Source organism: Agelaius tricolor, unplaced genomic scaffold, assembly GCF_023055355.1.
Source record: "Agelaius tricolor isolate 1412-34295 unplaced genomic scaffold, bAgeTri1.0.p SCAF_2, whole genome shotgun sequence".
In the NCBI taxonomy this organism is placed as follows: Eukaryota; Metazoa; Chordata; class Aves; order Passeriformes; family Icteridae; genus Agelaius; species Agelaius tricolor.
The window spans coordinates 1,252,175-1,274,626 of record NW_027269262.1 but is presented as its reverse complement, the minus strand read 5'-3'; the positions used below and the strand labels follow the sequence as shown (position 1 = coordinate 1,274,626).

Genomic DNA, 22,452 nt, shown 5'->3' with positions numbered 1-22,452 from the left:
ATAAATCAGCAGGAGTGTTAGAAATTATCCTAGCCTGGTTCATTTCTATATATGTGGAACAGGAAAAAGCTCACATAGACTTTTCAGGCTCATAAAGCCATAAAGCTCAGCTGGGGTTTCCACCCACATTCTGCTTCACTGAGAACCAATTTTGGTTTCACAGATATGCCCTTACATAGGGTCACACTGACCTCCCTCACCTGTGCTCTCTGAACTCTGCCACCTCATAGCATTGAAATAGAAACATTTAAAACAAAAAGTAATGGTGTCAGCTCTCTGTAACCCAATAGAGATCTCAGACATATCCCAAGGATCGATCTAATGATAAGAGACTTAACCATAAAGAAACCATCATTGTACAGAGGGAAATGGTTGGTTGTTTCTCCTCTACCATTTCATAGGGTTTGTCCATGTTATTGCTGGAGCACTGAGAATCCCTACTCATGGTCCAGACCTGCTTAGTGCTGTAAAACTGGCCTCCACTCTAAAGATCTATCCTGCATGGACATGAGCAGAGGTATTTAAATTAAACAAATGGAATAAAATGAGGGAAATGTTATTTTAGGAGGAACAGTACGTTTGCAAATATTTCCTCCCATGTCCAAGTTCATCTGTGTTACTGGTTGCATTAGCAGGCAGAGACAGAGAGCTTGAAGTTTTGGGCCATGGCACTATAAGTCAGGAAATCTTTAATTCTGACTTGAGGCCATGTACAGGATTCTATCTGGAAGAGGCTTATCTTGGATTTTCAGTGCACTGAACAGAGCCTTCTGCAGTGCACTCACCTGTCTTGTCACCTACAAAAGGTATCTGAAGAGGCTCCTAAATTAGGCAAGATTGCTAACTTTCAGCATGTGGCAACTGACTCCTGAAGGGCCTTGGGTAGTAAGCACTTCTGAGTAAAAAGAAAGAAACAGAAGAGGACTCCTGAGGCAGAAACCAGTCTGAGAGAATGAAAAATACCTCTAGTTGTGCTACAAAGTAGAGGCCTCCAGTGTGCTAGAGCATTCTGGAGTTCATAGGAACCATAATGAACTCAGAAAGCTGCAGTGTTACTGCTGTTCAGTTCACCAGAAAGCTGCACCATAAAGCATTTCATACAGATACACTTATTTTTTTTTAGAACAGATACTCTATATTGAAAAAAGCAAAGACTAGGGCCATATAATGCCTTCCACTGACTAAAAGAGGCTTGGTAGAGAGCAGGACAGGGGCTGTTTACAAGGGTCTATGGTAACAGGATAGGGGGTGATGGCTTCAATCTGACAGAGGGTACATTTAGATTAGACATTAGGAAGAAATTCTTTACTCTGAGGGTGGTGAGGCGCTGGCACAGGTTGCCCAGAGAAGCTGTGGATGCCCCATCCCTGGAAATGTTCAAGGCCAGGTTGGATGGGGCCCTGAGCAACCTGGTCTGGTGCAAGGTTTCCCTGCCCATGGCATGGAATAAGATGTCATTTATGCCTTTCTATGATTCCATGAACCTATGATTCCCATCTGTCTCCTCTTTACTGTCTTCTCATAGTCAGATTAAAAGCATTTTCTCATTTTGAAAAGTCCTCCTGCAATATTTCTTTGGTGGCCGCCTCCTGTCTCATATTTCTTCCCCACTCACAAGCATTTAGGCCTTTTCTGACCTTGAAATGAAACCCTACAACTCCTTTCTAGATACTGTAAATTAAGCATGTATAAAACTTGCATTATGAAAAATTCTACAACCTGCATGAGTAAAATAAAGCTCTTTATCATGAAAAATATCAATATTTGCTTACCCTTAAAATCTCAGTCTCTCTGTCAGTATCTCCAGAACCTGATTCTTCAGGTTCCAGTCTATTCTGAAATTAGGAGAATTCCATTTTAAATTACTGCTTCTAAAGATGACAAATGGAAATATCACTTGACATTAACTGAAAATACAGCTATCATCAATATCCTTACAGCAGTCTGTCACTGGTAAAATAAATTATAATACAACAAAAACATTTCACTTCTGTTTCTGGTGTTTCATACCATCTTCTTTTGTAGTCACAGAGCACTGTACTTACCTGCAGGTGCTCTATGAGCACAGTGATAACTGTCCTGCAGGACACACATGCCATGAGAATGTTTAAGTGAACTGAAATAATATCTCAGACAAATTTTAACTTCAACAGTACCTGTCAACATTAAGAATATCCTAAAATGCAGATCTTACAAATAACCCCTGTTTCCTACAATGCTTCCCTCCTTTAAAAAGCCCAATTTTGAGATTACTACAACTGGAATTAAAAAGATGACTTTTATAAGGAGAAATCAATATACCAAAGCCATTTCTAAGACCTTCTGTTGAAAAAACACCTTAGCGTTTAGTCCTTGGTGAGTTTCATAGCTGTGTACATTTTGCAGACTACAAAGAAAAGCACCGAGAGAAGTATTACCTGAATAAATTATCATAGTACCAAAGCGAATGTTTCAAATGCTTGGGAATTAAGGATGCATTCCTTGGCTGCACTGAGACTTCTTCCACCTCACTACAGAATAAAAGGCCTTGAAACTTGCTGTCACAGAGAACAAGGAAGGAAAGGCTGTGTTCCCTGCTATATTTGTAGAAGTGACCTTTGACTGGGTAAAACTTTTGGCCTGGAGCACCTTGTCCTAGGGATTTGGAGCTGCCCTGCTGGTCTCCTGAAGCAGCAGGGCAGGCTCAGTAATGCAGCAGAACACAGTTAATCTGTTTTTATGCTGCAGAAATGTATTGGCTTAATTTAGCAGACCAAAATCAGGGGAGCATATAATCCATTTTGGCTAGTGGAATATGTTTCAAACTCTCTTGGTAAACACTCATGATATCCAGTGTGACAGATGGTTTTGTGTAAAAGTCCAGGATTTCCACTGGTGTCAGTGGTGAACTATGTCTAAGCATAAAATCAGCTCTCACACCATGAACCTAAAATTCAGGCCAGATTCCGTCCTTAGCTGCATGCACATGTATCCTCATAGATATAGTGAGAAAAGTCCAAGTACTGCAGTGAGATGGATCTGAAACTCATTCTTTAACATTGCCTGAGTACTAAGCACTCAAAATACAAACACTGCCATCATGTTAGTATGTGTTCTAGTATTTAATGACAGCAAACATAACTGACTGTCAAATCACTTCTCTGTTCCGTAGCAGGAAGAAATTAATAATTTAAGTTTAGAATGCCTTTTCATGGAAATTTTTGTGTTCTCCCATATATTGTTGCTTTTCCACAGGAGAACACACACATCCACTGATGTTTTAAAAAGTGAATACTGGGTGTTTATGTAGCTTACACTTCAGTCAGACATTTATTTGCATTTCTGCATGAATGTTTTAGAAAACATGATTATCTCTGTGGCTGTCAGGCTACTTTCCCAGAGAAAACCTCCTGTTTAGTTCTGGAGTTCTCTGTGGCAAGCTGAGCTCATTAACAGAGAGCTCCAAATACTCACTAATCCTCTGGAAGGAGCAGATGGTCCTGGAGGTCCTGGTCGTCCAGGGGATCCTGGCAATCCCTCACCAGGATCACCCTGAAAAGGGAATTAACATAAGTCAGCAAGGATTTAACCATATAAAGACTATAAGCACTAGCTACAATCTCAATGGATTTCCAGTCACAGAGTGGCTGCTTATGAGCAGGGTAGGACTTCATTCATTTCTAAGACAAGCTCCCAAGGAACACAATGTTCACATTGGCAATGGAAGAAAGAACTCTTCCTTTTCTAACTTCTGCAATGAATTTGAAAATGTACAAGCAGCATTAACAGCGTTAGGCAGTACATATGTCTTGCCAGAATGAGGTTTAACTGTGGATCTTGCATTTTTAGGGCATATTATATATGAACCCTCACCCCACCAAAAAAAAAAAAACCAATGAAAAACCAAACCAAACCAGAAAAAAATGTAGTCAGTGTGGTCACACCATGATATTCAATCTGTAAATGTCTTGATTTTATTGGTAACCTCTCTAATGCTTTTTTCAATATTACCACAACATGATTTTTCTTCTGTGTGTTGACCTTTATCTACTGCCAACACAATGAAAGTTGCTGTTCAAATATGTGTCATTTTCCTCATAATTACTACCATTTCTTATAATTTGTCTTTCTTACATCATCTCTGACATTTTGGTGAAGTTAGTTTGAATTGTTTCGGCTTAAGATGTTTGTGACTTTTAATAATTTTTCTGCTCAAGTCCAGTATTTTTCACTCGAGCCAAGAGTTGAGGTTTTGCCTCCACTGATCTGTGCTTTACCCTCTAACCTGCCAATTTGCTGTCTGGGCTTATGAGCATTTAAACTGTGTTCTATAAATTCACATATTTGATTACATAGCAGGCAACACTGACTTTTAACTGTGTCTTGCTCACTTGCTCTTTATGTTTGAGAGTTCATTAGATAAATGTATTCATTCAGTTCTTTGTTCCCTGCAGCTTTGTCAAATGGTTCCTATAGTGATACTTCAGTCATATTCAGAGAGAGTGTGTTTAATTAATTTGGGGCTATTTTCACTGTCTGCCAGCATGTTCAGTTACAGATGCTCTTCATTCATTTTAAAACATCCTTGTTTTTTTCCAATGACTATTACATTAGTTCCTGGCAGTGCTTGTTTGGTGCTTGCTTTCATGCAATTTCTTCCACTTTGTGTGCACTGCAAGGAAGAAAAAACCTCAGATATCACATTTGGGTCATGGTCATTTTTAGGAAGCCTGACTGTATCCATTCCCAAGGAGCATCTCATGTCTGTATTTCTACAAAGAACATTGACCATGGTGGAAAAGTGACAGCAGCTCCCCATTCTCCACTGATAAGTAGTGCCCCATCATTCTTGGCTTTCCGTTTTCAGTTAGAAGAACCAGAAAGAGGAAGGTGGATCCTACTACTGTTCCTGAAATTTAGATATTGTTATACTGGAAAAGGTGCTGACTGTCTTTAGACAGCATAACAGTTATGAATTTTTGTGTATTCTTTAAGTTTTGGTCACTCCACCCACACAGCCAGGCCTAGGAAATCATACTCATTAGGATATTGAAACAATTTGCTGAACAGCTGATAACTTAAAAATAATTCATATATGTATAAGAGGATCAGAACAGTGTCTTGTTTGTCCTGTTTTTACTGCAAGAATTGTCTGTTTAAAGTATTTCCAAGACGAAGCTCTGCATATGAAGCGGTCGGCTTTCCTCAGTGCTCTTGAATGTATCATTAGGATTTTTAGCACTCTTTTGCTAACTTCACAGTGTCTCTTTGAAGTGTCCCTTGAAAATCTTCATCCAATTTTTAAATGAAAAACTAAGCTTAAGAGGTCTTTACTAAAGTAGACATAAAAGTAATCAGGAAAAGACCATTGGAGTATTTTCCTTTCCAATATAACTTTTGCTCTCTACAGCTAAGCTGCTTCTCCTGCTGCTAGAATTTTCTCCTTCTGATGGCTATTCTGATCAATAAACTTAGGCTGGATGGCCTTTGGTTGTGAGGTCAGCTGGAACAGACTGGCTGAGCCCACAATCCTTAGGTACTTGACTCTGGGACTCCTTTTAGCCCTACATGTTCAAAGCTAGTATTTTGAGCACGTTTTTTTGTACATTTTGCATTAAATAACTTTAGACATACACTGAATTCCATCAGCATGAGTATTTGAAAATTAAAAGCTTACTGGGATGGCACTGGAGGAGTACAGAGCCTATGCTCAGTCTCATCTTGCAGCGTGATGGGAGTAGTTAACAACTGATGGCCTGAGCATTGTCTGAGTGAGGTTTATTTGATACAAGCCAAAACATTGTCAGGGACCATGCCTGCAAGTCTGAACCATCAGCAAATCAGTTCCTGGGCCTGTTCCATTAGCCAGTGTAGGTGTAGCACTTGTTGCTGAAGATTGGAATGGTCACCCAACAGAAGCTGCCGCCATAGCAGCTGCAAAATAATCTTGGCATTTTTTCCATTTGCTTTGTTTTCATTAAAAGAATCCTGTCTGATTTTATGGTTTCCTACAGATGAATTATTTATGTCAGCACCAAGTACCCTAGAAATAACTTTGGTCACAAGAAGGACCAAAGCAGATTTGCAAGAAACCTAAAAAGCTAACTGTCAAACGACATTTATGTGCCTGTGATGCCTGCTGACAACTGACAGAGTGTTTTAATGATAATCTGCCTTCCCAGCCTATCTTTCCTGAAGGGCCTGTATCTATACACTGTAGCACTCCTGTTGTGAGTGATCCCACCATGTCTCTGGAATCTCTGAGAGGTGGTAGCCCTGTGACTGTGCATGGACTTGTAAGTCCTCCTGTTTGTCTCCCACACTGCCTGGTTTTGTGAACACGTACCTGAGACAGGTCCCAGAGGAGAGCAAGAGTGTCTCCATCATGATGTACCTGAGATGCTCCCTGACTGCCCCACATGCTTTCACTTCTCTACAGTTTATGAGAACACTCTGCTCAACAAATTTCTATTACAGCTAGACATAGAGATAGGGGGTTGCCATGCAATCTCCTTACCTGATTCCTGTACTGGAGAGTAATTTTACCTTTGAAATGATTCTGGACAATTTCAAACTAATCTGAATAGATGAGATTTATATGGGTCATGTTTGTGAATTTATGAAGTCTGTGTTGTTTTGTTAAACAGATGAAAGGAATTATAATTGGACACTTGGACTTACTATCTGTATGTCAATTTTGTGTACAACATGTACTTTAATAATCCATTACATCTCACTTCATCTCAGAAGAGATACAAGCTGTTACTTCAGATGGTTTAAGTCTTATTTCAATTATGTTCATTTCCTAAGGGTAATATGATTATACTGCCTCTGTTAAATCACTTACCCAGTAGAGTAAGTTGCCCAGAGCAGTTATACACAACAACTGCCTTTTCTTTATTAAGTGTTCAATATATCTTCCTCAGCTCTTCTGTGAAAGCCCAACTTTTTCTACTGCTGAAGTTTATTCACATCCTTGAAAAATACTTATTCTGGTGTGGTGTCATCCAGCCATTCATGAATGAACAGTAGGATGTTTAAATTCTTCCTGTGATTCCATATTTTATGCCTCTCTCAGACTATACCAAATTAATACATATCTAAGAATAAACTGTATCTGATTGATTGCTGGGGATTAACAGGACACATACCTTTTCACCTTTTGGGCCTGCTTTTCCTTTCTGTCCTGGCAACCCCTGAGATCCATTTTTGCCCTAAAAGGAATTTTTTTTTTTTAATTAGACATTTTCTTTCATGTAGGTTGAACAGGCTGTACACTTAGCAGCAGATGCTGGATTTAATGGTGCTAGGTTCTTTCTAACTCTTGGTTTGTACAGTGGGAGGAAGTAAGAGAGACTTGGCATAGAATGCCCCTGGCAGTGCCCAAAAAATGTGCCTACTCTTCCCACAGAGAGGAGAAGCCTATTTGGGGGATTCTGATGGAAACACCTGCAGGCTGCATTTGGATTTGACAGAGTGCCAACAGGACTGCCACAGCACTGATGGCAAGGATTTTTAAAACTGTAATATTGGTTACACATTACTACCAGCTGTTGCTCTGAGTACACAAAATTATACCATCAACTTAAGCCTGCTCCCTCCATCTACTAAAACTTTTTTTTCCTTAACCAACTTGAATCTATTCAACTTCTACAAACTAGTATCCTTCCTGAAGATACTTCTGACTGGCAATGTGGTATACTAGATAGCATTTCACCCCATTTTCCATTCTAAACTTCACCAGTCAAATGAATACTAAATTACTCTTTATATCTTCATATCACCTCCATACAATATGCATAGAGGCTCATTCGCTGGCTAGAAAGAACTCCACCAGGTTTAAAGTCAGTGATCTTATAAAATGGGGGTGCTTATGAATTCAGTTAGGACACTCAAGACAATACTCAGTAGGGAAATAAATAATTTTCCCACTATTTTGGCATTTTGGGAATCAGAACAGCTGTGGTTATGGACTCTACTGGACAAGTTTTAAGACTGCCCTAATTTTAAAGATGGGTTATAGAAAGTCATTAGGGAGAAAAATGTATCTCTAAGGCTGAAGGATGTTTTTTTTCCTATGATGATTTTTCCTGTAGAGAAACTGGTAGCAGGTTCATAGAAAAGTAGCAAACACATTACCAACATAAATGTAGAACACACTAATTTCATTGATGAGTGAAGCCCCATCAAACCAAAAGTAAACTTGCATGGGTATATGTAAGACTGGAAACCAGATGCACATGTACAAAAAAGCAACTACAAAAATGTAAGACACTGTCACAAAATGTCTATAATAGAAATTGGGATTGTGTTCACAAGGAGAAGATAATTGGTTTTGAAGCATCTGAATTACATTTGAAGAATTTTCTCTAAGATATATTGGTTTAATAGAATTTTCTTTGACGATATGCTGCATGAAAGTAGTCAGACTTCTGTTAATACATAAAATATAAACTTCTTGTCCAAAAACACCCTAATGGCACAAAACCTGAGTTTTGGCTAAATGTTTGCAAACCTAGCTATATTTCTTTAAGCATACCAGTGTTTGAAGGCAGCATTCAGGAAGGAGCACAATAATGCACTCCATGAATGACCACTGAATTATTTTTTTAATTTCTTAAAACACACCAGGTTCATTTGAGGTTCAGTTGCAGGGGGCAGGAAGGGTCAGGAAGCTCATGGCACTGGCACATGTTAGAATAGAAAAAGAGGAGCAGGCATGGAATAGTGACAGCCTCTGGGTGGTAAGGTCCTGGAGAGGGAAGGGTGCACAAAGTGGCAGTGACAAACAAATGAGAAAGGAAACAAAGAAGCCAGGCAGCAGAACATCAGTGGAGGACAGATAGAGAACAGCAGCTGAGACGCGCACGGAATGTGACAGCTACAGGGTTGTTTTTGTGTGCTTTGCTGGGCAATACCTCACACAGAGGATGCATGTGCAGGCTATCAGCAGCTGGTGGTGGGCTGACCCAGGGCTGGGAGTTATCTGGAGAAGCTGTAAAGGAACACCCCAGGAAGAGGACAGCAAATGTGACAGAGAAGGGTAAAGTAGAGGAACTCAGAGAAAGGAAAGCAGGAATGATGAATAGAAGATGCAGTTGAATTACTGCACAGGATTAAAGGGGGGAGAGGTACATTTCAATTAACTCAAAAGTACTCTCAATTAACTACAAAGTTAATTGCAGCGGAGGTTAGGAGCAGGAAACATGGAAGCATGTGTCCATGGAGGGTCAATGAAGCACCCCTCTAGAAAGGGTCTGAGTATCTCCCCTTTTGAAATTCCCTCTGCAAAAAAAAGCCAGCCTCACCAGAGCTGAATTCCTGATACAGCTGCTTACGCAATGCCATGCCTCTTACTTTCTTTGCAACTGGGAAATCATAAATTTCTCTTAGAAACCCAAATTTTACTCTCTTAACAACCTGAGGGTGTCAATTATGGCACCAGAAGTGTCTTCTAAAGAGAGAAGATGAAGAAAACACTTTGCTGCTTAAGCCTCAATGTAGCAGATCCTCATAAAAAATGTTGTGTTTTTATTAGTTCAGTTAACCAAAATATGTATAAAAAATACTTATGGGTGACCCATTTTTACCAGGAATGCCCTAAAATAGAAAATCTTTGTTAGAAAGATAAATCAAACACTGTAACATAGAAGTAACAAAAGATAAAAGCAATTAATTAAATTGCAATGTGCCATGAAGTGACAAAATGACAAACCAGAACTGTATCAAGCACAGTGCAATGTTTTGCACCTCTCTTTAATCTCATGCATCTTGTGCTGATGGTTCACAAGGATCTGAAGTGTGAAACATCCTGGATATAGAGAAGCTACAGAAGGAGGCCTGCCAGTTCTGCACCTTTGTCCGCACTTAAACATGACAGCTGGGAGGGTGCTGCAGTGCTGTCCAAGGAGTTGGTGGAATTGCTGCTCTGAGAACATTTCTGTGTCAGCACAGCAGCTGTTTGCCTTTGCTTTCTGATGGCTGCCACCAGGCCCCTGCCCCTGGCAAGTGTGCAGCGTAGGCAGGATCCTCCTGAGCTGCTGGGCTAAAACCCATCTCGCAGAAGTGTAACAGGTGACAGTGTGCAAGGCTGTGCAGTTCCAGCTCTCCATGCATGTGTGATGGATCACTATTACCCTTTCTAAAATACATGTTCTCTTTCAACAGAGAGAAAATACTCACAGGCTGACCAAGCTCCCCAAGTTTCCCTGGATATCCAGGATGTCCTTGATCTTTATTTTCCACATCTTCTATTCCTGACCCACCTAGAGACTCTGTGGACCCGTCTTCTACTTCCTGACCTTTCTGGCCCTGAGTAATTAAAATGTGAAATATGAAAAATGTGTTGTATTACTTTCCCCATTTCTCTCTCTACCCACGCCCCCCCCCCCTCCCCCCCCCCCCTTCCCTTTCTCCTCCAACCCTTGGTTTGTTCTATGCAGCCAGAACCTGACAGGCATCATACAAACTGTATATTCCATTCAGCAAAGGCAATCCATGTTGAAGATCATTCATTTCAATTAAAAATAAATTGCTCTCCAAGCTGGTTACCTATATGCAAATGACCTTGATCTAATTTCATATCTACATAAATCTGCATAGTCTAAGTCAATAGTGTAGGTTTGAAAAAATACAGTTTTCACCTACTCAGTCTGCCAGGGAAGAAGTTGCAAGAGTTAAGATAGACATGTTTTGGAGTGTTTTAGCCAACTTCCCCAAGATCCAGGACTCTAACAAAGGAGGGTTACATGTTGGTTAAAAAGTGGCAGAAGATGAAACAATGATAACAAAGAGTGAAAATGGACAGCAGAAAGACTAAAATATTGCTAAACATTAGTATTTGGTACAGAGAAAGTAATAACAACAAAAGGAATAATTCAAATATTCCAGGAACAAAACAAAACCTTCCAGGAACGAAGCTTGGACATTAATACATATTTAAATGAAAAACAAGTATACAGAACAAGACACGTAAGTCAGTATTGTATTTCGAAAGAAGCAGTAGAATTTACTCACATTTTAAAACACCAATGAAATATTTTGAGTTCCATTAGCAGCTAATGAAACTAGGAGGGATGAAATATAATAAGTCTCAAAGCATTTTCAAGTTAACAGGATAACAGCTTTCAGCAAAGGAACTGTAAGATCATTTTTTAAAAGACCTTTCTGGGTTTTGTCAAAAGGAAAGGTCCCAAAGACCAGGATTATTTTTTTAATCTGGACTAATTACAGAATTTCTTTCCATCTGGAAAAAAATTGAGAAGAGAATCTATGTAGTTAAACTGTGGGTAGGGATCATAGCCTGAATGAGACAATAGGATTCCTGATTCAGTGTTAGAGTACTGAAGGAGGTAGCAGATGGTATGGCAGGACCCCTCTCAATCATCTTCCAAAGATCTTGAGAGTCTGGGTGGGTTTCTGTTGACTGGAACATAATCAGTGTTATTCCAGTCTACAAAAAGGGTGTAAGGGAAGATGCAGAACTACAGATCTGTCAGCCTAAACTTAGGCTAGATTAAGGAGAAGATTATACTGAGTACCATTGAAAAGCACTTAAAGAACACTGCACTTATCAAGAACACTCAGCCTGGGTTCACAAAGCAAAATCCTGTTGAACTGGTTTGCTTTCTTTCTGTGGTGGTCACCCACATGAAGGATGAAGAGACAAAGGTAGATGTAATTTCCCTAGATTTTCATAAAGTTTTTGATGCTGTCCATCACAGCATCCTTTGGGGCAGATTTTCAAGCTGTGGGATGAGTGAGCTCATGGTGCACTGGGTGAAGATCTGGCTGAAGGACAGAGCTTAAGAGTTACAGTGAACAGGGCCACATCTGGCTGGTGACTGGTCCCCAGTGGTGTTCCTTGGGGCTTCATTCTAGGGCTGGTTCTGTTCAATATATCTCTCAGTGATCTGGATGCAGAAATTGAATGCACCATGAGCAAGTTTGCTGATGATTCCAAACTGGGAGGTGCCGGTGGTGCTCCTGAAGGACAGGAGGCCTTGCAAATGGAGAGATTGGAGCATTGAGCAGTGATTAATAGCATGAAACAAAGCAAAAACTGAGAGACAAGTGGCAGTAACAACTCTTTAAAGTTATTATTTTCTAAATGATTGGTCATTATTATAATATATAGTCCTCTTGGGTATCTGTGTAATGAAAAATATGTAGAAATTGAAATAAAGTTAAGGAAATCTTATAAAGATCAGTAAGTAGCAAAACTACTTGTCACAACAGATTTAAGCTTAATGTGGCACAATTCCTAAATCAAGACTGAATTTTTATTTAAGAAAAATGGTCCAAAATGAAAAAAAAATATGGTAATAGTTCATCTGATATTTGGTTTATTTATTTATATAAACTAATACTAGAATTGCTGATTTAAAAATATGTGAATTCAGGCATGAAAATGTTAGAGGAATTATATTTGGAAGCTCTCCAACAAATACTAAAACTTATGTCAGCTCCAATGGATGATCCTTAACTTAATGTTTCACCACTTGCTATATTTTACCCCAGTAAACCCAGGAACACAAGAAGACCCTGCAAGGAGCAGCCTTAAACATTTGAACTAAACACACACAATGTGGAAATTTAATTCTATATTTCTGTCATTTATGACACTGCGTGTTTACTGGCAAAAAGAAGCTGTCATGACTGTAGTATCAAGCAATAAAAAGAATGAACTTTTGGTGTGGTAGTCTCAAGGCAAGAGGAAGGAAAGGTCATTATTTATTTTTTGCTTAGAAAAATCTCTGGTGGCTGTTGAAGTAGGAATGTTAATCAATAAAAAATGTACTGCCAGATGATTTTTTTTGAAACATACCAACAAATAGGGCAAGTATTCCAGTAGCTCACAGGATTGCAAATGGGTGACCTATGTAATTCTAATTTGTAGAACCACACAGAATTCAGGTTACACACTGCCTTACAAATGCTATATGTTTCAAAGCCCAGATTTTTATGTTCTTGGGACTAAAAGACTAGGCATGTGATCCACCTGTTATACAGACCTCCTCTCTGCTTACTCCTGGCAAAACACCAGCACCAGAGCCATCTTCTTCTCTTAGCATTTTCTGTGTGACAATGGTAGACTCACTGTTGTCTTGTCCAGTTTCCATGACAGCTAAATCTAAATAAAACAATCACTTATTAATGAGAGAGCAAAAGAAAACCTGCTCAGACAGATGCTACTAGTTTTATGAAAAAAGAAATTATTCAGATTATGACTAGAATACATTCCAAAGATTAATATTAGTCATTTTACAACTCTGAAAATTTTAAAAGAAAAGAAAAAAAAGAGAAAGGTGAGAGTAAAATTAAAAAACATGTCTATTTTAATGTCCAGAACTGTATTGCATCATCATGTTTTCCTCAGGCTCTAGTCTAATGGTTGCCTATTTTTCATCCATGTAACACAAAAAAATGAGAGTTAATTACAACAGGTACTATCTGAAGTATATGTGGAGTTAAAATAACAACACTGTCTTTGGCCTTATTAATATATTTAGCTTTTTTTTTTGTTTTCTAAGAGTGTCCTGAAGTTGTTCTAGCAATGGAGAACAGGATTCCTCACTGCATTATGCCTTGCTGTCATTGCTGTGCTGCCTACTCTTGCACCCAAAACATCCCACTGGTGCATTAGGCACATTCACATCCTTTGGAGGCAATAGAAGTAGTAAATAGTTGTTTATTCCTTGGCAGTATTCAGTTTTACTAAAAGGCTGTGCTTTACTGTACCAAGTCATCAAATAAATATCCATCTTAGATCCCTTTTAAAGATGCCATGTGGTTTTAGAGCCAGCAGGAGGGTTTGCAGAGGTAGGACTCAAGGGGTGTCATGCTTCTCACCAACCTGAGCAGAATGAAGATGCTTTTTCTCCTTTCATTCCCTTTGCCTTACACTTGCATTTTTTTTTTTTTTTAGTAGATTGTCACAGCAGCTCCTCAGGTCAGTTTCTTAGTTTTATCCAACTAATTTTTTTTTAAGATTTTAAAATATTAACTACAATTCTGTAACTGAAACTTCCACACTATAGAAGGGTAAATCCATTCTCTGCATGTTTAACAATGAGTCTGGGATAAACCCCTATATGGAGGGAGAAGTGAGAGATGTTTGAACAGTGGTTGTAGTTGCTACCACTTACCTTTGCTGCTATTAATAAATTGCAGTTTAACAGACTGCACTTTCAAAGACCAAATGTTTGATGTGCCAGTTCTTTTCTAGCACACGAAACGTCCAAAACCATAGAATTTTCTTTCCTGGCAGCACTCAAAATATGACAGTGGCTTTCCATACACAGGGAAATGACAAACTCAAAACCAGAGAATGTAAATGACCACACCCACCCCCCCCCAAAAAAAATCCCCAAAACTTGAGGCAGTGCCTTGTTCTTTTAATTTAGCTGCTTCTGAGATTTCTTCTGATCTGTGATTTCCAGAGAAATCATTCTCTTCCAAATAAGCCAATATGGTTGGGGGGGCTTCCACTGGCTCAGCCAACGACTCTTCAGGCTAAAAAAAAATCCCAAAGAATGGTTTTAGAGTAAAGGCTTACCACATGTTTTAAAGGAAGAATCACTAGATTACCTTCCTCAAAGCACAGTAATCATAACTACCATATCTGTGAAGCAAACCATAATTCTGACAAAAAATAGAGTAGTACCTTTGGACTCCATTCCTCCAAAGCAAGGGATGTACACTCGAGCAACCCATAGAGACGGAGGAAACCACAAGCAATATACACTTGTCAGAGACTGTATTTTGAGGTAGGACCTTTGGCTTGGTTCATTCCAGCTTGGCTCAGTATTGCTTTGCCTACTAAGGTATCTTTATTTCAACCCATGAGTTTTCTGAGTTCTCTTCCAATTCTTTCCCCTCCCATTGGTGGGGCAATGAGGAAATGGCTGTATGGAGCTTAGTGGCTAGCTGGGATTGAATCACATCTTTCATAAGGAGGAATAAAAGCCAAAAAATTCTACTATTGCTGTGTGTAATTTTGAATAGTGCAGTAATTATGAAGATTCTTAAACAGAAGCTAAAAACAATAGCTAAAAGAATTGATATTTTTCTGGATAGAGAAGCTAGACATATTTCCTGAATGAGCTATAGTTTTTTCCAAATGAGAAAAAGTCAAGACACAGTAAGATTTCCTGGATTAAATTTTGTGGTGTGATGTAAAATGCAAAGGAGTCACCAAGCACTGGGGTGATTTTGCTGCCATTTGGAAAAACCCTACCTGGCTGCAAAAATTCAGGAAAAGTGCAAATCCTGCATCCAGTGAGGAATTACCCACGTAGCAGTACCAGCTGGGGCCAGCTGCCTGTCTTTTGATCACTTGGAGAAAGATGAGAGAGGAAGGACTGCCTCAAGAAGGCTCAGAACTATCTTATCAATGTGTAGAAGATCTTCACAAGAGGGAGTAAAGAAGACAGAACCAGATCCTTCTCTGTAGCCAGTGAAGGGAAACGAGACAATGGACACACTTTGAAATACAAGAAATTCTTTTCTGACACATACAAGGCTATGTGTCAGAAAAAAACATCCATTGAAACAGAGAGGCTGTGGAGTCTCCATTCTTGAAGAAATCCAAAAACCAACTGGCACTAAGAACCTGCTTACTGAGCAACGTGCTGTATTTGGCTCTGCTTTGAAAAGGGAATTGGAGAGGGCAATTTTCAAAGGTCCCTTTCAAACTCAACTAGTCTGTGATTCTGTGCAAAGCACAAGGCAGGCCAAAATGAGTCTGGTAAGCTATATGTAAAAGGCAAAAAAGTAATAAAATTTTATTCAAACACATCAGGAGCAGGAGGCTGGGTCAATAGTTAATAAAGTTACAAAAAGAGTGATCAGAGAATTTGAAGTCTATAATAGAAAAACATAAGGTTTTCTTCCATTCATGACCCTGGAAGAGCTAAAATTCCTGCAGTAAAATATTCTTAGGAAACTCAGCAATGAATATGACTAAAACAGAAGTCTTTGTATGAAAAGGGTTGGAAACAGAGTAAGTGAATGACAGGACATCACAACCAAAAGGTATTTGCCCTTGGGTTCTGTGAGATTCAATAATGAAATAGCTGAAGCATGTACAATATCAGACAAATGTGAGCATAGTTTCTGTGAAGACATTTCTCAGAAATAAACTGATTTCCTCTAAAGGAACCAATGAGAACTTATATTAAAAAAAAAAAAGAATGTTTGACAACAGAAGCATGGAAAGCTTCATTGTGAGGAATGGACGAGAATATTTAAGCCTTAATAAAACAAAAGTCTTAAGCCTTCATACCTTAATATTTAAGGTACAAAAAGTGAGGCAGACACAATGTGTTGGAAAACTCTAAAAATGGTAAGAAACAGCTGTTTACTCTGTCCAGTCAATTAACCACCAAATGAGAGCTGCAGTCAGCATGTTCAGAAGGGCAAGAAAAAGGTGCACGTCCTTCACAAAACATGTCGTTAAGTTAGCTAAGGAATTATGCAGCAGGAATCAGAGGGTGGTAAAATCTCATGTGTTAAAAAAATCCCAAACAACAAAGCAAGAAATTCAAGGATGAAATAACTCAGCTGAGTTCCACTAGCCACATATAGTCTTGGCACAAGCATTTCCTGAGATAAAAATTGGTGCAGAGTAAGAGTGTTCCAGGAAGTGTGATATGTATTTTCCCAATCTTGTATTACACTCTTCCCAAGATCTTGGGATCTCTTACCAAGATGTGGTTGCTGATTGTTATCAAATATACCAGATCTTTTATCTGCCACTGTGCCATCATTCTCATGGATGAGTGCACATTGTTCTGTAGGAGCCTTGGAAATTGCCAATTATGAAAGCTATTCATCAAATCCAGACCACACCCTTTAAAAGAGTAATATTAAACCAGAGTTTTAAAGTAGATAAGTCAAATAAATTTACCCTTATGGGAAGATGAGAAGGTGCCAGATCTTCTGGTGCCTCAGAACTGTCATGTTCTTGAATGCTGCCATTGCCACTGCTGTCCCCTGAAGCCTGTGCAAAACCAAATTATTGGGAAGAAGTTCATAAAAGTTAGGGAAAAAAGCATGATCTCCAAGGAACTGGCTATTTAAATGCAGAAAAATGCTCCTTTTTTTGGCTCGTGAAGCCTCAGTGTCATCATGATGTTAACTTATTTCAGTACTCACGGCATTCCATGAAAATGACCTTTCAGAAAAATAAAAGCCAAAGTTCATTTCTTGAAAGCTCTTTTAGACAAAACAAAATGATACTTTTTGAAAAAATAGGTTTGGGGGTTGTACAGTAAACAAAATCCACCCCACAGATTTAAGTATGATACAATGTTTCCAAGAAAAAAAATCCACATTTAGTGTTATGAAAGATGTCAAATGGAAATTTACTTTGACGTCTCTGAGGCACTGAAGTAGTGCTTATAAGAATACTTACATAAGGGTCATCATCTTCACAATGATCTTCAGTAGCCCTTGGGTCAGATTTGATTGTCAGATGTTGAATTGAGCCCTACATGGAACACCAAAACATTTCAAGGAAGTAATATTTTAAGTAGCATTTATGAAGGGGAGTGAGGGTGGAGGGGTGGGAATTAAATGAAGCAACAAAATTTGCCAAATTGTGTTCTGATTTGCTTGGAAAATGGTCTAAAGTATAAAATTTCATGATAGTAATCCAAATTTAAGATATAAATATGTTCACAAATTTTTCTTTTGCAAAATGTAGAGCAAACGGAAGCTGCCAGAATATAATGACTGTCATGTCCCAATGACACTGTGATCACCACACTACATTGTTAGTGCCCCAGCTGAAGAATCTAGTCCTGGATTATGTCACACACGCTGTAAAAAACTCTGTTTTTTAGGTAAGAAGTGCACTGCAGCTCCAGAAGTGGCATGTGAAAACCCTAAAAATTGAGACAAAGGATGGGAAAGGAATACCAATAAGTGACAAAGTGAGTCAGGAAGAAACCAGTTAAAAACTTTCCAGAATGGAAATAAAGGAGATGGATTTTCTGATAAGAAATGTTTCTTTTTTCAGAGTCACAAACTGTACTTCTCAGTCTGACCTGCTGAAGGAGCAGTAACAATTTCATTTAAAACATTTAACTATTTTTTCTGCAGAGTCTCAAGTGCTTTAAGAAATGTGGGGGATGTTTCCTTATTACAAGATCTCACATGATGCACAATAGGGCACAAAGATAGATATTCAAGTCAAGAACATGTTTCTATATAACACACAACCTAGAATATTTTAGAAAATAATAAAATTTTTGATTCTATCTTTAAAAATCCTCTAATTTATCTGCCTTTGAAGATTATGAAATTCATGTGCTTGGTGCCTCCTGAGTTTGCTGGACTTCTACAGCAATAGCTCTGTAATCTCAACATCCCATTTCTCTCAAAACTTGATGGGCAACTCAGATATTGAATGATGTCAGACTGACTGAACAGTTCACTGAAAAATCATACATGAAAGGAGGCACAACCAATTAAGCAGTCTCCTGGAAGTGATCTTTTTTTTTTCACAGTACATGTGAGTCACATTTGGAGAACACATTTTTCTCCTCTTGCTCTAATCTGTGGCCCTGGATGATAAAGAAAGTAAAATGGAGATCTCTAATGTTTTCCAAGTGTTACTGCTAGCCAATTCCTCCAACTAGGAAAATCATGGACCAGTCTGCATGAGAAGGGTGGTAAGTATGTGATATTTACTCCCTCTCTGGGTCTTATAGCTGCTGCTGCCTTCCCTGCGAAAACCGGTTTGCAGCATCTGGCATCATCACTGATTCAGCGATACTTGGCTGTTGTCTGGTTTCTACTTTTCTTTACAAGCATCAGGGCTAGATTTTCCTTTGGTTTCAATAAAACTGATGATAGTTATGTCCTTTTGTGTCTGACAACCAGAGCCTTAGACACATGAATTCCCATTAGCCAGAGCAAACCAACATCTGACATCTATTCATTTGCACAATCTGCTATGATTTGTTTCTGTTTCGGGCAATTAATGTAAACAGTTCATGGCATAGAAACTGAGAGTTTGAATGAGGTTCAAGCATTCAGTTTTTCTACTCAAAAGCAATTGTGACATATGATGCAAGAAAAAATAAAGGCACGGGAACCTAGACAAGTCACAATTAGTGCTAATGAAGCACTCAGAGCATTGGCTGAAATTTATGTACTCAATATAGCATACAGAACAGCCTGTTTCTGTGGAAATGCATTACAGTGTCATCCACCATGCATTTCTGTCATCATATTTACAGATTTATTAGTGATCATCTCAGCAAGTGATCACCACATGTGTTTTCCAGGTGGGATTATGTCCTGGGTTGCAAGATGTGGGTGAGGGTGTGTATTCTATTGCCATCTGTTAGAGGTGGGGCAGTTATCTTCTGTTAATTGGGCAGTTTTTCTTTATCTCTTCCACAAAACAATCCTCCCTCTGAGGAGATACCTTCTGTAAATGGGCCATTGAGTCTCACTTGATTGATAAAATTACATGATTGATAAAATTACATCATCTTATTGTGAGATGCTCCACCCAGGGGGAGGAGCCAAGCACTCCTACTGGCGTATAATCTGAGATTTGAAGCAACAGAGTCAGCTCCCCTGGATTCCCAGAGGAGCAGCTTTCTTCTCCTCTGCATTCCCAGAGGAAGACCAGGCCCATCTACACCAACACTGGATCTTCAGAGGAAGACTACACCCTTCTACAGGATCCCTGCTCCAACAGAACCACATCAGTCACTCCAGGAGGACTGCAGCCACCATTTCAATTGGACTGCTACCAATACCCTGACCAACAGGGTGTCAGGTCATATTCTGACTCTGTCAGTGTTGTTTTGTATTACTGGCTTGTTTATTTTATTTTTTATTTTCTTCCCTAATAAAGAACTTATTTCTGCTCCCATATCTTTGCCTGAGAGCCCCTTAATTTCAAAACTATAACAATTCAGAGGGAGGGGCTTTACATTTTTCATTTCAGGGGAAGTTCCTGCCTTCCTTAGCAGACACCTGTCTTTTTCAAACCAAGACAGATACCAAAGTGGTTTCCTTTTCTTGAATGTTTCTCAATCCTACTTAGTGGTCAAGCATTCACAATACTCCAGTCCTCCTATTTGCCTCAGAAAGGTAGCACCAACATGCAGCTTTCCTACATGTCACTTTCCACCCTTAATTTCCTGATAATCCATATAGTTCTGTGATTCTAGATGCTTAGACTAGTCAGACAAATGATAAAAGTACATTAAACTTGCTGCTTACCAAGTGGAGTTCCCAACCTGCCAGTACGCCTGAATTTTGGAAAGAACATCTTTATTCCCTAAAGAAAAGGATCCACTCTGTTTTGTGCTGCTGCTTGACAAATTTAGAGGAGATATTAATCTCACAAAACACATTACAAGTTCTGAAGTACAGGAAATACAAAAATAAGACAGACAAAGTGTGACATTTTCCTTTCCATTTGACAGAATTGATCTCAGACATAGTGTCTGCTCTCAGTGGCTGAGAATTTCAGTCAGGATGCAGCAGAAAGGATGCTTGCACTCAATCTAAGAAGTCTTGGAAGCCTTGTAGTAGAGGTTTTGGTACATTCTATTTCCTAAAGTACCTGATAAGCTTCAAAAAACAAATAAATTTTTAAAATACACCCTTATCTTCCAACTATCTTTAGGTTTGATGACATCGTTCTCCTTCTGATGTTGAATATGAATACCTAACTAATAAGAATTTAAATAATTGGCTTAATAGTAAAGTATTCTTAAAAATTAGGAAAATTAATTCTCTAAAATCTTCCCTTCTTAGAAAGGCTATAAAAAATTATGTCACATATTTACCTTGAAATTTCTAATATTCAAACTGAAGATTTGGCTTAATATCTGGACTATTAATAAAATTCTGAGGCTCTCAGAACATTTGTATATTAAATCAGAGGTTATATAACTTCATTGTCCAAACCCTAGCTAGGTATGGAAAATACAAGCTGTATGATTTGACCCATACTTGGGATATAACCACATCAAGCAGGACTTCTTGGGTAGGGAGTACATGCATTAAACACCGAGGCATGTGGATTTATCAGACAGCACTTACTGTGAACTTTTCCAGTCCTGTGGCTCCTGCATTACCAACAAATATGCCAGAGCCAGATTCAAATTGCAAGGTTCGAGCAGGCCTTTGAAACTGAAGCCTCTGATACTCTTCACAGTCCATGAACAAAGCAATATCATTTCCCTCAACAGTCACTGTAAATTTATTCCACCTGTTAGTCATCATTGGCACTTTAAAGGAGGCAGCCTCTCGGGAGATATGGGATCCAGGCTCTGTGTAGTACATGATTATTCTCTGGGTGCTGTCATCAACTGGAGAAATCCTCAGTCCTAGGTAGATTGTCTTCTGGAAGGCATCTGTTATTGCAAAGAGCACTCCTCCACGATCACTGTTTGGTTTCACAGTAGCCACGATAGCGAAGTCTCTGTAGAAGGGCGATGGTATGATAGCACTGGTCAGCCGGCCAATGTTGGAATTGGGACCAAAGCTGTAAGCTGGGAACCCTCCATAGCCCGTGACAAAGTAGACAGAAGGAGGAAGAGGGACTCCTATTAACTCTGTGAGGTCAAGATGTCCTTTCGAGCCTCGTTCTGTACAAGAGAAAAAAAGCGTTATTTGTCCTTGAGGTTACACAGCCCATTTGATTCACATGATTTAAGAAAGGCCTGAAAAACTAAAATGCAGTGTTGTTCTACCAGAGACATACTTCTGATACTCCAGGCCACAGTCCAGGTAGTGCTTAAACACATCTAGTGTCTGTACACATATCATTATTTCTCCTTTTACTGACAGAGATTACTTGTATGCTAAAGGAAGGCACATGTAAACATTTGGTGAAATTGAATGGCAAAAAGTATTTCCTGCAACATATACTTACTTCAGCTGTCCATAAACTGCAAAAAATGCTGAATGTGCTTGCATAGTGAATTCAGTGGAAAACGAGCAGCATTTGATTTCTTAAATATATCGAGATACTTTTTTCTCAAAAAAACAGCAATATTTCTCTACAAACAGCATGGCACAGTTTCACAAAACATGATAAAATTTACAGTGGGTTTGCTTTATCCCTTGCAGTTACCTATTTCTACAACAGAGGTTAGATTTTATTTATGCGCTATTTTCACATTTACCTCCTAAATTGCACTGCCTATATAACAAATCCTGTTCAGCAACCAAAACTCAGTTTTGAAAGGAGAGTATTTACGCTTTGGCAAAAAGGCAGAATTATGTATCTCTGCCAAACATGACCAGAGAGACAACTCCTACCAGGTAATGAAGAAGCAATGACAATATCTAAATATCTGCACCCAATTTTAACTAGAAATTTGGGGAGGCACACTCTAGCAACATCAGAAACACAACTACCAATTTTCTTCTTCTAAGAAGTAAAAGTAAGCAAGAAAACATTTTTAATCATAATGACCAATTCAGATCTGCATC

General features: G+C 38.9%; 1 protein-coding gene across 10 annotated transcripts in view; it reads right to left on the bottom strand.

Moving 5' to 3' along the window:
• Positions 1-22,452, bottom strand: part of COL15A1 (collagen type XV alpha 1 chain) — a 130,897-nt gene that overhangs the window by 70,935 nt on the left and 37,510 nt on the right. For 6 of the 10 annotated variants that reach the window (XM_071450263.1, XM_071450281.1, XM_071450290.1 and 3 more), the window contains 9 exons: positions 21,055-21,602; positions 17,396-17,470; positions 16,889-16,981; positions 14,367-14,493; positions 12,993-13,111; positions 10,162-10,290; positions 7,131-7,193; positions 3,454-3,531; positions 1,773-1,835 (listed from right to left, as the gene is read on the bottom strand). In XM_071450263.1, the coding sequence (XP_071306364.1) occupies positions 1,773-1,835; positions 3,454-3,531; positions 7,131-7,193; positions 10,162-10,290; positions 12,993-13,111; positions 14,367-14,493; positions 16,889-16,981; positions 17,396-17,470; positions 21,055-21,602 (1,295 nt within the window). The remainder of the gene's footprint in view (positions 1-1,772; positions 1,836-3,453; positions 3,532-7,130; positions 7,194-10,161; positions 10,291-12,992; positions 13,112-14,366; positions 14,494-16,888; positions 16,982-17,395; positions 17,471-21,054; positions 21,603-22,452) is intronic. The other 4 variants (XM_071450273.1, XM_071450305.1, XM_071450314.1 and 1 more) reach the window with 4 other exon arrangements.